The sequence below is a fragment of the Nicotiana sylvestris genome, chromosome 11, assembly GCF_000393655.2.
Source record: "Nicotiana sylvestris chromosome 11, ASM39365v2, whole genome shotgun sequence".
NCBI lineage: Eukaryota > Viridiplantae > Streptophyta > Magnoliopsida > Solanales > Solanaceae > Nicotiana > Nicotiana sylvestris.
Window position 1 is genome coordinate 41,431,401 of NC_091067.1, and position 17,161 is coordinate 41,448,561.

General features: G+C 37.5%; 1 protein-coding gene across 1 annotated transcript; it reads left to right on the forward strand.

Annotated features, from left to right (window-relative positions):
* The first annotated feature begins 373 nt into the window (after window positions 1–373).
* On the forward strand, window positions 374–721 carry LOC138880966 (uncharacterized). Its single transcript, XM_070161152.1, has one exon. The coding sequence runs from the start codon at window positions 374–376 to the stop codon at window positions 719–721; it is 348 nt and encodes a 115-aa protein (XP_070017253.1).
* The last annotated feature ends 16,440 nt before the right edge of the window (window positions 722–17,161 follow it).

Genomic DNA, 17,161 nt, shown 5'->3' on the forward strand with positions numbered 1-17,161 from the left:
CGAGCATACTATTCAGATTTTTGAATATATGCTCCGAGCATGTGTTATTGACTTTGGAGGTTCTTGGGATCAGTTCTTGCTATTAGCAGAGTTTGCCTACAATAACAGTTATCAGTCGAGCATCTAGATGGCTCCCTATGAGGCACTATATGGTAGGCGGTGTCGGTCGCCAGTTGGGTGGTTTGAGCCTGGAGAGGCTTGATTGTTGGGTATAGATTTAGTTCAGGATGCCTTGGAAAAGGTTAAGATCATTCAGGATAGGCTTTGTACAGCTCAGTCCAGGTAGAAGAGTTATGCCGACCGTAAGGTTTGAGATATGGAATTCATGGTCGGGGTGAGAGTGTTTCTTTGGGTGTCGCCCATGAAGGGCGTGATGAGTTTTGGAAAGAAGGTGAAGCTAATCCCTAGGTTCATCAGGCCTTTTGAGATCCTTGATCGAGTTGGAGAGGTGGCTTACAGACTTGCGTTGCCGCCGGGTTTATCAGCTGTGCATCTAGTGTTTCATGTGTCCCTGCTTCGGAAGTATGACAGCGATCCATCCCATGTGTTAGACCTCAGCACCGTTCAGTTCGACAAGGATTTGAGCTACGAGGAAGAGCCGGTGCCTATTCTAGACCGGCAGGTTCGACTGTTGAGATCGAAGAGTTTTCTGTCAATTCGTGTGCAATGGAGAGGTCGGCCTATTGAGGCAGCTACCTGGGAATCCGTGTTCGACATGTAAAGCCAATATCCCCATCTTTTCACCGACTCAAGTACTTTTCGATGTCCGTTTGAGGACGAACGATTGTTTTAGAGGTCGAGAATGTGATGTCCCAAAAGGTTATCGCTTGTTTTAAAAGTCAAACCTATGTTTCGAGGCCTTAAACCTCATTTTCATTCTCCTAGATTTTCATGCGCAGTTCGGGCGTATACCCGGAAATCCCTTATGTGAAAAATTTTAAAAAATAATAAAATTTGACTTAAAAGATGATTTTTGTTAACTTCGGTCAACGTTTTGGGTAAATGGACCCAAACCTATGTTTTGACGGTCCCGGAGGGTCCGTAGTAAAATATGGGACTTGGTCATATACCCGAAATCAAATTCCAAGGTCCCTATCCCGAGAAATGAATTTTTGAAGAAAAATGTTTGCTGGAAAATATAAGGAGTTTTAGAAATTGAATAATGTTTGAACTTGATGGTATCGGGCCCCTATTTTGGTTCTGGAGCTCGGTACAGGTCCGTTATAATATTTAGACCTTATCTATAAAATTTGGTGAGAAAAGGAAGTAATTTGACGTGATTCGGACCTTTGGTTGAGAAAATAGGAATTTTGAACTATCTTGAAAATTTCATAAGTTTTAGTGTTAAATTCGTTGTTTAAGACGTTATTTTGGTGATTTGATCGCACAAACAAGTCAATATAATGTTTTTAGACCTGTGTGCATGTTTGGTTTGGAGCCCCGAAGGCTCGGGTGAGTTTTGGATAGGCCACAGAGTGTTTTGAACCTTAAGGAAAATTGCTAGTATTGCAGGTCTGTAGTCTGGTTTGCAAATGCGAGCACCGCAATTGTGAAGGACCTTCACATTTGCGATGACTAGGCTGCGCAGGGGAACTTCGCATTTGCAAAGTTCATAGTCGCAAATGCGACAAGCAAAAAGGTCGCAATTGCTAACATTTGTCCGCATTTGCAAAGGTAGCAGGTCAGGCCAAGCTTCGCATTTGCGAAGCATTGGTCGCATTTGTGAGTTCGCAATTGAGAACCTGTGATCACAAATGCGATACCTACAACTGTTCAAAAATAGGTTTTGACTGGATTTTCGCTTCACTTCTCAAATTTTCAAACCCTATGCTCCCATAGGTGATTTTCTAAAGGAGAGTTCTTCCCCAAATCATAGGTAAACAACTTTTAACTCATTTCCTTCAATCTAATTAATCTTTTTAAAAGATTTCTTCATAAAATCTAGGGATTTTCATGGGGGAATTGGGTGTTTTTGGGTAGAATTTAGGAATTTTGAAATTTGGGGATTTAGTCCTTAAATTAAGGTCGGATTCCAAAACCAATTGTATATCCGGGCTCGGGGTTGAATGGTAATCAGGTTTTTGTCCGGACTTTGAGTTTTGACCAAGCAGGCTCGAGGTCGGGTTTTGACATTTTTGGGAAAAATATTGAGAAGCCTATAATTAAGCATTGGAGTTGAATTCTTTAGAATTTATTGATGTTGTTAAGTTAAATATGACTAGATACAAGCGGATTGGAGGTGGAATCGAGAGGTAAAGTGGTATTTGATGTTTGATCGTGGCTGTAGAATCAAGGTAAGTGTTGTGGCTAACCTTAGCTTGAGGGATTAGGTATTATTTGCCCTATTTGCTACTTGTTAGTTGTTTAGTACGACGTATAAGTGTGGTGGCAAGTATATATACGTTGTTGTCGGGTCATACCATGCGAGTGAGTTCTATACTTGTGACAGTTGTGTTTCTTTATACATATTTTCATACTTAAGCTAGTTACTCTTCATGTTGAACAAGTTTTGTTATATTTTTTTTGTTATTGGGTAATTGTAGAGTGTTGACTCAAGTTGAGACTTGCGTTGTGAATTTAACTGTTGAAACGAGATTTGTTATAGTTGATTCCCTTGTCGGGATGTTATTGTTTCTATTGATTGGGTAAGGAAAGAGTGGTAAAGCACGAAGGGTGATGTCGTGCACATTCATACTTATGCATATGGTGAGGAAGAGTGATAAAGCACGAAGGGTGATGTCGTGGACATTTACATTTATATTAATGCATATGGTGAGGAAAAGAGATAAAGAAAGAAGGGTGATGCCTTGTACATTTCTATTATTCATATGGTAAGGAAGAGTGATAAAGCAGGAAGGGTGATACTATGCACATTTCTATTATTGAATATATGGTGAGGATTGAGAGAAAAAGCACGAAGGGTGATGTCGTGCATTTTCTGTTTGTTGTGATTAATTGCCATAATCTATTCAAGTGTTTTAACTGTGTAATTTCTGTTACTACTGTGATTCCTTATTCCGGTACCCCCATTGCATGTTGCCCCTTCCCATTAATTTTTGTTTAGATTTTATTATTGTTACACTATTAGTATATTGTTTAACTGTACAGGTTTATGTTGGTTGTCGTGTCCTAGCATCGTCACTACTTCCCAAAGGCTAGGCTCGGCACTTACCAGTACATGGGGTCAGTTGTACTGATACTGTAGTCTATACTTTCTGTGCAGATCTCGGTGGTGGACTTTGCAAGTAGAGTTTGGGTGGCTGCCTTCAGTCTATTGGAGACCCAAGGTAGTCCTATGGGCGTCCGCAGGCCCTGGCATCCCCTTCTATCATATTTCATTTCTGTTTTATCTACTTTCGAGACAGATGTATATTTCTTTGCTCTTATTAGTATAAAAATAACCTGTTAAATTCTGTTCTTCCGCAATTATTCCGCTGATTTACTTTCATTAACTTGTAAATTGTTAAAAGATAAAGAAAAAAAGGTGAAATATTCTGTAACGTTGGCTTGCCTCACGAGTACAATGTTAGACGCCATCACGGTCCCGACGGTGGGAATAATTCGGGTCGTGACATGTACATATCTTCTCTATATGTTGATTCATGTATAACTTGACTTGATATTTCATGCATATCTTCTCTATATGCAATGAATTGTAGATTATTTGATATTTCATGCATATCTTCTCTATATGCAAGGGTTGGATGATTATTGATATTTCTTGCATATCTTCTCTCTATGCAATCTTTAGTGATTTTAGGATGTTACACACATATCTTCTCTATATGGTGAGTTGTTAAATAGGTACGGTACTAGTACATATCTTCTCTATATGCAATTGTTGATGTATTATCTGTTATCAAATGTGTATCTCTTCTATATATTGAATTGTTTATTAGCTATGGACTTCCATAGGGGTTGTTATAAAATATTAGTAAAATATAAATGTCCATAACTCCTAAAGAAGTTACTCTCACTATTCTCCTCCATGATATAGTTAACCCACACTATCTCATTATTATGGTTACGTTGTAATTGTCTGTAACGACCCGATTGGTCATTTTGAGCAATTGTGCTCGGTTCGGCAATTTGAGGTCAAGACCTGCTTCACATTATGTATATCGACTTGTGTGCATGGTTGGATTCAGTTTTCAGATGAATCAGAGTCGAATTGGAAAGAAGGAATATAGTTTTGGAAGCTTAAGCCGAGAGGTTTGACCATAGTTGACTTTTATGTTATCGAGGTCAGAATGCAATTTCGAATGTTGGAATAACTTTGTTATGTCATTTGGGAATTGCCTACAAAATTTGGTGTCATTTGGAGTTGATTTGATATGTTTCGGATGCTTGGTTACAATTCTTGAGGTTCTTGAAGTTCATAGTGATTTTCATGCGTTTGGGCATCTGATTCGTGGTCTTAGCGATGGTTGAAGTTATTTGATAGTGAGGCTAAGTTCGTATGATGTTATGGGATGTGTTGGTACATTTGGTTGAGGTTTTGGGGGCCTCGGATGAGTTTTGAGCGAGTTCGGACATTTCTACACTCGAAAGTTGTTACGGATAGTGGGGGGCCGCAGACAACGGTAAATTATCACCCCAGCAGCCAAAAGGACCTTTGTCAGCGGTGATATTTCTCTGCAGCAGTGGAATTTTTGCGGTAGCGGAAAATAGTCCGCAGTCCGCAGTGAGGAAGAATCCGCAGGTCCACTGGTCTGACTTCGGAAGCCTATATCTTTTGATCTACAAGAAATATTGAGATATTCAGAAATAAAAGTTGTAGCTCTTCGTATCTAAGTTCCTAAAAGATAAAGATATCATAATTTGGACATCTTTAGAGAAAGTTAAGGCCAAAATACTAAAGCATGTCACTGCAGTAAACATTTTCCGCTGTAGCGGTGGTTTTTCTGTGGTCACTAGTGATGTAAATCTGGGAGGTGCACTATAAATACAAGATTTAGGGTTTTATTTCATATTTTGAACTAGAGAGCTCAGATCTTGGCAATATTTCGAAGGTTTTTCAAGAAACTCATCGGGGTAAATGATTCTAACTCGGATTTGGTTAAAATACATGAATCTATCATTGAATTCGTCATTTGATTCGTGATTTGGGATGGAATTTGGGGAAGAAAATTATAAAGTTCTTCAAAAATAAAAAATGATGATTTGAAGGACCAAATGGTATCGGAATTGGATAATTTTTGTATGGGTGAACTCGTATCGGAATGGGTATTCGATTTTTGTAAATTTTGTGGGGTTCCGAGGTGCGTGCTCGAGGAGTTGACTTTTGTTGACTTTTTGCAAATTGTATAAGAATTATAGTTTTGTTAATTGGAATTATTTTCTCTTGCATTGTTAGATGTATTCTAGTCGTGTTTGGATCGATTGAGCCGAGCATTGATGAATTGGTAAAGGAAAAGCTAAATTGAGTATTGTATTGGCCAGATTAAGGTAACTATCTTGCCTAACCATGTGTTGAGTCTTCTATTCTAATTGTAGCCCATGCATGCGAAGTAACGAGTGTGTGCTCGGATTTATTTGTGGAAAATTTGCCTCTAGCGTTCTTATGTGGAGAGTATCCCATTATGATTGGGTTTCCTAATTGCTTAAATTGCCTCTATATGCTCCATATGACGTTGCTAGATTTCCTCTAATTCTTACGTGTTACCTTGACCCTTAATTGCCTAAATTGAAGTGATTGCCTTCCTTATTGTTTTGATACTTCTTGATTGTGAGTTCCTCTATGACTTCGTGCAAATATGTTACATGTCCAATTGTTGTGGTTACCGGTGTAGGTATCACGTGCTTACTATGTCTTGTTGTTTTGTTGAGGTTATCGTGATTCTTTGTTTTTTCGTGACCCTTATTATGTACTTGTAGATTCCCTTGCCGGGACGTTATATTACTTACGATATTGTTTCCCTTGCCGGGATATTGTTTTTATACTATTGTTCCCTTCCCGGGATGTTGTTCTTATGATCTTGTCTCCCTTGCCGAGATATTGTTGTTATACTATTGTTTCCTTGTCAGGGTGTTATTGCTTATGATATTATTTCCCTTGCCGAGATATTGTTGTTATACTATTGTTCCCTTGCCGGGATTCTTTTATGATTGATATTGATTTGTAAATGGGATCGGGTGGACCGCCTCCATAGTGATATTTGAAATGGGAGCGGGTTGCACGCCTGCAACAAGATATATGAAATGGGTGCGGGTTGCACGCCTGCAACAAGATATATGAAATGGGATCCGGTGCCACGCCTGTAGCAAGATATATGAAATGGGATTGGGTGGCACGCCGCCATGGTGATATATGAAATGGGATCAGGTGGCATGCCGCCACGGTAATATTTGAAATGGGAACGGGTTGCACGCCTGCAACAAGAAAGAATAAAAGTGAATATGGATTCTTATGGTGAGAACGAGAGTAAAAGCACGAAGGGTGATGTCGTGCACTTTATGTTTGATATGCTTATTTGTTGTTACTAATTCAAGTGTTTTAACTGTTCAGATTCCTTTACTGCTGTGATCCTTTGTGAAGGAACCCCATTGTGTTTTCAATACTTTGCCGTATTTATATACATATTTTTCAATACTTTAAAATTTCAATAATTGTTTCATCTTCAATTCATTTAGTTGCTCAATTACATTTTCTTAAACCATCTGAGGTTGTATTTTACTTAAAAATGGAATTTCTACTATTAATTTATTAAATTCCTTGTTAAAGAAAATAATTCATTCGATGTTGTAATTTAATTAAAAATTTTACTTTTTTATTCAGATAATTTCTAAAAAAAACTTCATCTTTTTTTGTTGAGTTCCTAATTGGTTTAGAAGTTGCACTCTATTTTATATTATGTAAATCAGACTCCTTGAACATCTTAATTGTACTAGTTATGGATCCTATGAACTGAGTAACATGAGAACGTTGTTGTGTAAAGTGAGATAGAAATATGTGGGCACAAGGTGCTGGTTTATGCTAAAAGTTTTGTAATTGAGGTTATGACATGAGAAATCGAGTTTGAGATGGCTGGAAATTGTGCATCAGAAACGATATGATTTATTGAGCTGACATCGTCTTCCTTGTTTTATTTTCTGTGTTCTAGCTATGTTGGTGTTAATTTATTTGGCTATCTTTCGCTTCCACCCGTGTTTCTCTTTATTATTTCTACTGATTTTAGTTTGTTCTTACCCTGTTGTTTATATTACTATGCCATTTCTAGGTTGATAGTTTTTTATCAAATCCTATTCAATTTATTTGACCAGTAGGTGTCTGGACTGTTCCTCATCACTATCCCACCGAGGTTAGTCTTGATACTTATTGGTCACTACTGTGGTGTGCTGATACTACACTTCTATACATTTTTATCTACTGATCCGGTTATTTGATCGGTAGTAGTTGTGCGGGTCATTGAAGTTGAGACTCAAGATAAACCTGCTACAGCATTTGCAGGTCTCGGAGTCACCTTTATTTGTACTTATTTCCATTTGTTCCTTTTGTTTCAGAGTAGCGATGGATGTATTTTGTATAACTACTCTTATAAAGGCTTGTGACTTGTACCACCGATTTTGGGAATTATAAATATTTGAGTTATTTAAATTAAATTTAGCAAATATAAATGTTATCTTAGTTGATGTTAGACTTACCTAGTTTAGAGACTAAGTTCCATCACGACTCCTTCGGATGGATTTTTGGGTTGTGACAAGTTGGTATCAAAGCTCTATGTTCATAGGTGCTACGAGTCACAAGCAGGTTTAGTAGAGTCTTGCGGATCAGTACGGAGACGCATGTACTTATCCTCGATAGGCTACAGAACTGTTAGGAAATTCGCCTTCTTTCATTTCTTATCGTGTGATATTGATTCAGCTCAAAGTATATGACTTATGTTTCTCTACATCTACTCGTGTATGATATTACGTTCTCAATGTCCGCTATGCGCCAGTGGTTCGTGATGCTACAAATGGGCAACAAAGGAGTCAGGTATGCTCAGGCATTGTCTCAATGTGTCGCCCAAACTGAAGATACAGAGGCATTGAAAGACTACGCAATTGTTCATATAGGGGCGCTATGGTTTTCGACATCTAGTTGATAAGTGCGAGCTTGTGAAGGTTTGATTAGTTGACTAGTCGTCGCAATTGTGGCAAGGTTGCGAGGTGGATTTTGATTGAGGATGGCTGATGGTATTAGGGTACCTTGTGATTGGCGTTGTGCGAGCTGCGAAAGTTAGTTTTGCGGATCATCAAATGTTATTTTCTATGGCTTTGCGCTAAGTAGAGTCGTCTAGATTGCAAAGTCAGATTTACATCAGTTTTGGGCTGAGGTATGTATATAAGTGGTATTGGAAGGTTTCTGAAATTTTTATGTAACTAGATATTGTGATCTTCCAAGGGGTGATATTTGGTCTTTGATGGAGGATATTGCTTATTTACTATCCGAAGAAATGGTTTAGTTCGTTTGTGATGGGGTCAACATGGCAATGGAAGTTATTGGTCCTTTTGAATAGGAATTCTCTACTAGCATTTGTGGCAGCACTCTTGGATTGGACGGTCTGTATGACTCGGTTGAGTTGGGGAGGTGCAGTTCTATTGGCTTAGTTGCGTACGGGCGGACTTCGGAGATTTCTCGGTGGTTTGGCAACGGCTTGAGTTGACTGTCTACTATGGGCATAAGGAATATGTGGTACATTGCGATTTTCTACTGGATGAGTATTTGGAATTAACAGAGTGTGGCATTATTGGCTATCACATGTGAAGAGTGTGCACTTTGGTAAAGGACATTGAGTTTTGGTTTGCGGGTGCGTGGCTAGTAGCATGGTGATTACTGGGTTTTGAGACTTTCGAGGTCCATGTTTTCTTAGGTGGCCAGAAGTTCTATGTGAGTCCTTCAGCAGAATGATAAGGTGTGAGTAATATATCAGCTATTTGATTTGCGTAGTTTAGTCGAGTATGTAAATTTTGGTATTCCTAATGTTTGGGGCTAGATTCCCTCATATATGGACTATTTACTGTTTGTGGATTTTGAAGACATGTTGAGAATGGGATGACTAATAGCATTTATTATTGACGAGTTGTTGTGGATCCTTTTGAAGCATATTTATCTAATTGGGAAGGATCAAGATTTGGTTAAGGCAATGTGAAAGCTCAATGAAAATATGTATCTCGTATCAGGTTAAGTTTGTGTGCTCCTTTAAGGTTGCCATTTTGGTTATGTTATCGGGCAGAATGGATATTATTTGTACTTCTGGCCTATGTTATGTGCTTCACTCTTATGTTGTGATGATCTGTGAGACGGTATGATTATTCTCCATGCATGTTGTAATTCTGTTCAGGCCTTATGGAGATGTGGCTGAGATAGCCCTCGTGATATTAATTGCTCATTGCACCTCAGTGTGCTTGTTTCTTTTATGTCTTATTACTTCTATTCATTTTTTCCACAGTTTTATTTGTGCACTCTATTGTACTTCATATTAGTATTCATATGATCAGTGAGCCCGAGCATTTTGGCTCGATGAGTATTTGGGAGCGGGTTGCACGCCCCAATGGTTGTTATGTGGGATACACTTTCCTTGTGTTTATCTGGTGTCGTGTTTTCCCTCTGTGGGACGAATTAATAATTTTTTTTATACTTTTGTTGTTACACATGTTGTACTTGGTAGATAATTCTTATACCTTGATTTCATTTATTTGTGCTGCATAATTGAGTCATTGCTGAGTTAGTGTACAAACTGTGTAGTGTGAGAATCCGTGTGGTTCCGCGATGAGTTGTTAGTTGGGCTACTTGTATTGGCTGAGATGAGGTTCTGAAACCTGAGATTGGTACTATGGTATTGAGGGTGAGGAGTGTTGGAAGTAAGATGCTGTTTCTGCTAAGGTTTGGGTAATGGCTCTTGGTAGGCGAGATAATTTCTTGTCTTGTTAACTTCACAGACAGTGTTGTGGAAGTCCGGAACAAAGTTCTATTCAATGTGAAGTGTATTGCCGGCATCCAGAGTGTTATTTGAGTAGCTATGGTGGTCAGAGGTTATTTTTTCGAGAATTTGAGATGCGTGGATCAGCATGTGATTGTATTCTGTGTTGGAATTTTTGGCTCGATTCAACTTGTTCGGTTATATTCAGTATTATGATGTGGAATTCGGGTGCTATGATGAATTTTATATGTTGAGGTCTGGGTTCCGTTCTAATGTTATGGACTAAGGAGGAGATGAGACCTTCAGTTAAGTGGCATTGTCAATTCTGTATGGGTTGGGTGATGGGGAATCACCCCTGGGTGTATGTATGAGGAGCTCATGCAGTGGTTTGATGGCTTTGGAACGACTCCGGGCACGTTCGAGGATGAACATATTTTTTAGTGGAGGAGGATGTAATGACCCAACTAGTCGTTTTGAGAAATTGCGTCCGGTTTGACAGTTTGAGGTCAAGAGCAGCTTCACATTATGTATATCGACTTGTGTGCATGGTTGGATTCAGTTTTCGGATGAATCGGAGTAGAATTGGAAAGAAGGAATATAGTTCTGGAAGCTTAAGCGGAGAGGTTTGACCCATAGTTGACTTTTATGTTATTGAGGTCGGAATGCAATTCCAAAAGTTGGAATAGCTCCACTATGTCAATTGGGACTTGCCTGCAAAATTTGGTGTCATTTGGAGTTGATTTGATATGGTTTGAACGCTTGGTTGCAATTCTAGAAGTTCTTGAAGTTCATAGTGATTTTGATGTACTTGGGCATCTGATTCGTGGTCTTAGCAATGTTTGAAGTGATTTGAGAGTGGGTCTTAGTTCGTATGATGTTGTGGGATGTGTTGGTACATTTGATTGAGGATTCGGGGGCCTCGGGGAAGTTTCGGGGTGAGTTTTGAGCGAGTTCGGACATTTCGACACTCGGAAGTTGTTACGGATAGTGGGGGGTGGGGGGGGGGGCAGACAACTGTAAATCATCACCCCAGCAGCCAAAAGGACCGCTGTCAGCGGTGAAATTTTGCTGCAGTAGTGGAATTTTTGTGGTAGCGGAAAATGGTCAGCGGTCCTCGATGAGGAAGAATCCGCAGGTTCACTGGTCTTACTTTGGAAGCCTATATCTTTTGATCTACAAGAAATTTTGAGATGATTCAAAACGAAAGTTGTAGCACTTCGTGTCTAGTTTTCAGAAAGGTAAAGAAATTACAATTTTGACATATGTAGAGAAAGGTATGGCCAAAATACTAAAGCATATTATTGAAGTCAACATTTTCCGTTGTAGAGGTGGATTTACCATGGTCAGCGATGATGGACCGCGGTCAGCAGTGATGGAAATCTGGGAGGTGCACTTTAAATACGAGATTTAGGGTTTTATTTCATATTTTGACCTAGGGAGCTTGGATCTTGGTGATGGTTTGAAGGTTTTTCAAGAAATTCATCGGGGTAAGTGATTCTAACTCGGATTTTGCTAAAATACATGAATCTATCATTGAATTCATCATTTGATTCGTAATTTGAGATGGAATTTGGGAAAAAATTGTAATGTCTTCAAAAATATAAAATGATGATTTGAAGGACCAAATAGTATCGGAATTGGATAATTTTTGTATGGGTGAACTCATATCGGAATGGGTATTCAATTTTTATAAATTTTGTTGGGTTCCGAGGTGCGGGCCCGGGGAGTTGACTTTTATTGTTTTGCAAATTGTATAAGAATAGTAGTTATGTTAATCGGAAATATTTTCTCTTGCATTGTTAGATGTAGTCAAGTTATTTTTTGCTAGATTGAGCCGAGCATTGTGAATTAGTAAAGGAAAAGCTAAATTGAGTATTGAATTGGCTGGATTGAGGTTAGTATCTTGCCTAACCTTGTGTAGGGGACTTTCCCTTAGGAATTGAGTCTTCTATGCTAATTGTAGTCCATGCATGCGAGGTGATGAGTGTGTGCTCAAACTTATTTGTGCGAGATTTGCCCCTAGGGTTCTTAGGTCCTTATGTGGAGAGTATCCTGTTATGTTTGGATTTCCTAATTGCTTAAATTGCCTCTATATGCTCCATATGACGTTGCTAGCTTTCTTCTAATTCTTACGTGTTACATTGACCCTTAATTGCCTTAATTGAAGTGATTGCCTTCCTTACTGTTTTGATACTTCTTGATTGTTAGTTCCTCTATGACTTCGTGCAAATATGTTACATGTCCAATTGTTGTGGTTACCGGAGTAGTTATCACGTGTTTATTATGTCTTGTTGTTTTGTTGAGGTTATCGTGATTCTTGGTTTTTCCGTGACCCTTATTATGTACTTGTTGATTCCCTTGAGGGGACATTATTACTTATGATATTGTTTCCCTTGCCGGGATATTGTTGTTATACTATTATTCCCTTACCGGGATGTTATTGCTTATGATATTATTTCCCTTGCCAGAATATTGTTGCTATACTATTGTTCCTTTACCGGGATGGTGTTGTTAACGATCTTGTCTCCCTTGCCGTGATATTGTTGTTATACTATTGTTACCTTGCCGGGATGTTATTGCTAATGATATTGTTTCCCTTGCCGGTATATTGTTGCTATAATATTGTTCCCTTGCCAGGATGTTGTTGTTTACGATCTTGTCTCCCTTGCCAGGATGTTGCTGTTATACTCTTGTTCCTTTTCCAGGATTCTTTTATGATCGATATTGATTTGTAAATGGGATCGGCACGCCGCCACGGTAATATTTAAAATGGGAGCGGGTTGCACGCGTGTAACAAGATTTATGAAATGGGAGCGGTCTGCTCGCCTGCAACAAGATATACGAAATGAGATCGGGTTGCACGCCTGCAATAACATATATGAAATAGGATCGGGTTGCACGCCTGTAACAAGATATATGAAATAGGATTGGGTGGCACGCCGCCATGGTGATATATGAAATAGGATCAGGTGGCACGCCGCCACGGTAATATTTGAAATGGGATTGGGTTGCATGCCTACAACAAAAAAGAATAAAAGTGAATATTGATTGATATGGTGAGAATGAGAGTAAAAGCACAAGGGTGATGTCGTGCACTTTCTGTTTGATATGCTTATTTATTGTTACCAATTCAAGTGTTTTAATTGTTCAGATTCATTTACCGCTGCGATCCTTTGTGAAGGAACCTCCATCGTGTTTTACATGCTTCGCCGTATTTATATACATATTTTTCAATACTTTAAAATTTTAATAATTGTTTCATCTTCAATTCATTTAGTTACTCAATTAAATTTTCTTAAACTGTCTGAGGTTGTATTTTACTTAAAAATGGAATTTCTACTAAGTTAATTTATTAAATTCCTTGTCAAAGGTAATAATATATTCAATGTTGTACTTTAATTGGAAATGGTACAATCTTTATTCAAATGATTTCTAAAAATAACTTCATCTTTTCTTGTTGAGTTCCTAATTGGTTTAGAAGTTGTACTCTATTTTATGTTAGGTAAAACAGACTCCTTGAACATCTTAATTGTACTAGTTATGTTTCCTATGAACTAAATAACATAAAAACGTTGTTGTGTAAAGTGAGATAGAAATATGTGGGCACAAGGTATCGGGTTGTGCTAAAAGTTTGGTAATTGAGGTTATGATATGAGACATCGAGTTTGATATGGCTGGAAATTGTGCATCAGAAATGATATGATTTATTGAGCTGACATCGCCTTCCTTGTTTGAGTACATTTTTACTTGTCTGTGTTCCAGCTATGTTGGTGTTAACTTATTTGGTTATCCTTCGCTTCCACCGGTGTTTCTCTTTATTGTTTCTACTGATTGTAGTTTGTTCTTTCCCTGCTGTTGATATTACTATGTCATTTCTAGGTTGATAGTTTATTATCAAATCCCGTTCAATTTATTTGAGCAATAGGTGTCTGGACTGTTTCTCGTCACTACCCCACCGAGGTTAGTCTTGATACTTACTGGGCACTGCCGTGGTGTGCTCATACTACACTTCTGTTTATTTTTGTGTACAGATCCGGGTATTTGATCGGTAGTAGCTATGCGGGTCATTGCGGTGGAGACTCAAGGTAAACCTGCTACCGTATTCGCAGGTTTCGGAGTCACCTTCATTTGTACTTATTTCCATTTGTTCCTTTTGTTTCGGAGTAATGATGGATTTATTTTGTATAACTACTCTTACAAAGGCTTGTGACTTGTACCACCGGTTTTGGAAATTGTAAATTTTTAAGAGTTATTTAAATTAAAGTTAGCAAATATAAATGTTATCTCAGTTAATGTTAGGCTTACCTAGTTTAAAGACTAGGTGTCATCACGACTCCTTCGGAGGGATTTTGGGTTGTGACATTATCACACCTCCATAACCTCTTCCATGATCTTCCTCTCCTTCCCACCCCCCTCCCCACGATCTCAATGATTAATCAATTATGATATCTTTTGGTGTTCCACATTGTAACCCTATAAATATAGGTATTGAGAATCATATTTTATACACTTTGATGAAATGAGGAAGCTCTATGTCTCATCTCTTTTCTTGTTTCACATTGTTAGTTTGAAATTAATTTTATAATATTTTGCATTACTTGTTACACAATCTAGTCCGCTCATTTAAAAGATTTACATCAATTGGGCCCTTGGTTCTACTTATAATATTGAAAAAAAAATGAAACAACACGTTCACAATAAAATTATATGTTATTATACCTTAATTTGGTATAGCCACTTAATAAAAACTACAATACAATCTGCACTACAAGCAGTACTTACATTAAAAAAGACGACAAAAAAAGAAGCATTATCATAAAAAATTTCCCAATTTAGTTGGACCACTAAGGCAATCATAATATGCGTGTATTTAACATTGCACTTGAGTCTATTGACAAGAATTATTTAATTCATGTTTGAATTATGGGATTTTCAATTATTTAATAACATATTTGGGAATGTCGAAGTAAGAAATTTGATATTTCAAAAATAAGAATTATATAGGGTGTGTTTGGTATAAAGGAAAATATTTTCCTTAAAAAATATTTTGCTGGAAAATAATTTCTTGAAAAAATAAGTGGTTTTATCATTTAAATTTTTATGACTGGTTGGTGAGTGAAAAATATTTTTCGGATAATATCTTCTAGTGTTTTGGCTAGAGAGTGGAAAATAATATTTTAGGAAACTAATATTCTATGCTACTCTTCTTACTCCATCCCTCCCAAATACCCGACATTTTCAAGACTCTATGTTCTTCAAGAATTCAATTATTCTTTTAAAGTTCACACAAATCTAAATAAACTAATATCTTGCTTTACTTTTTTTACCAAAAAATTAATATTTGAGCTCCATAACTGAAGAAAATACTCTTTTTCTTATTGAAATAAAATAAAAGTACTCTTTCTACAACATGAAAAGAAAGTACTCATTTTGTTGAAATGAAAGAAAATAATTTTTCTTTATTATGAAAAGAAAATAATTTTTCTTTATTATGAAAAGAAAATACTCATTTTGTTAAATTAAAAAGAAAGTACTCTATCAGCCTATCTACCACATGAAAAAAGGTACTCTAAATAATATTTCTATTTAGGGTGAGAGGTGGGGTTAGGGGTCGTGGGGGTTTGGTGGGTGGGGTAGGGGGTGGGGGTTATGATGGAGTGGCATGGGGGGAGGTAGATTGAAAATGAGATTTAAAAAATATTTTTTCTTCTCTTGATAGGGAAAATATTTTTCTCCAATTGGAGAAAAATGTGCTCATCTAAAAAATATTTTTCAGAATATTTAAGCCAAAACTAAAAATTATTTGTCGTCGTACCAAACACATCCATAATCTTGTCATCAATAGAAGAACTTGCTAATCAAAGTTGTGATAGTAGTGATTGTGAATATTTAAGTTAATCAATTCAAAGGCAGCTACATATTTATCAATTTCATAGATTTCCTACTTATCTTTCCAGGACAACATGTGGAATAATTTAATTAATTAGGTCCTTTCTTCCTTCTAGCCGAGAATTATCTAACTTTCAAAGAAATTGTCACATTTATAGATGTCAAAACCCAAAATTTAAGTGGAGTCGTGATGACACCTAACATCGTTTGCTAGGCAAGCCAATAATACATATGCAAAAATGAACTTTAACAATTGTCGTGATCAAAAATCTATCTAGTCGTGATGGCACCTTACCAAAACCTTATAGGTAAGCCAAACAACAATCAACACAGCTCTAACGAAATAATAAGAAATCAATAAGTGAAATAATTGAATTTTCATACAATAACCCAAAGATTGGTAATACAAGTCATGAGCCTCTAAGACTTAGATTTACAAAGCTGGTGTGAAAATAAATACATCTGTTTCAAATATACATAAGCAGAATATGAATCTCAAACTACCAAGGACATGTGGTAGCTATATCCAGAAAGCAGGTATATCTATAATGCCAGATCACTCTATAGACAACAATATCAGATCCAAGATCAGCATGCAAGGTATGCAACCCGATCCACACATAATACTGTTGCGATATGCAACCCACTCCACACACATCAATCCACAAGGGAATAAACCATTGAGCCACAATTCTCGTACTCACCAAGCACAAGTGTATAAACAACATGCACGTAAAGTGAATAAACATAACTATGGGGAGACGGATAGCATAATGTGCTGCGAAAAAGGCCATGCACGACTAAGGTGAAATAAACAAATCAATATCTCAAGAGCCATCTCGCTCAAATATCACCGCATGACCTATGTAGAACCACAACATGCGTGTCAATAATCAAGAAGTCTCACAACCCATCACAAAATAAGAAGGTAACACACGATACAGATGAAGGCATGAATAATATCCACTCCACCCGATGACACACCTGTAGAAAATGATGCGCTGAGTAAGAGAATCCAATCCAATGTAGAACACAAATTCTCATTTGGCCTACAAATATGCCTCCAAACTGATTCAAATCATTCCTTAATAGGTCAATCGCCTTCAAAAAGTCCACAGTGACCCTATCTATGAAACATACAATTAGTTGGCAAATCTTGAACACGCTTCCACTGTCCGCACCCAGAGGGATAGTCCGCCTCTCTGAAATAAAATTTCCAAAATGCGATAATACCAAAATCACCAGACATGATCTCTAACTTTCCCACTTAAATGACTAACATATCACGTATACACAATCACCCCATAAGAGATACTTCCATAAACTTTGCAAAAAGTAGCAAAAACTGATCATCTATGGCAACCAAC

Excerpts from the sequence above, each read along its gene's own strand:
- LOC138880966 (XM_070161152.1), top strand. The coding sequence starts at position 374 with ATGAGTTTTGGAAAGAAGGTGAAGCTAATCCCTAGGTTCATCAGGCCT.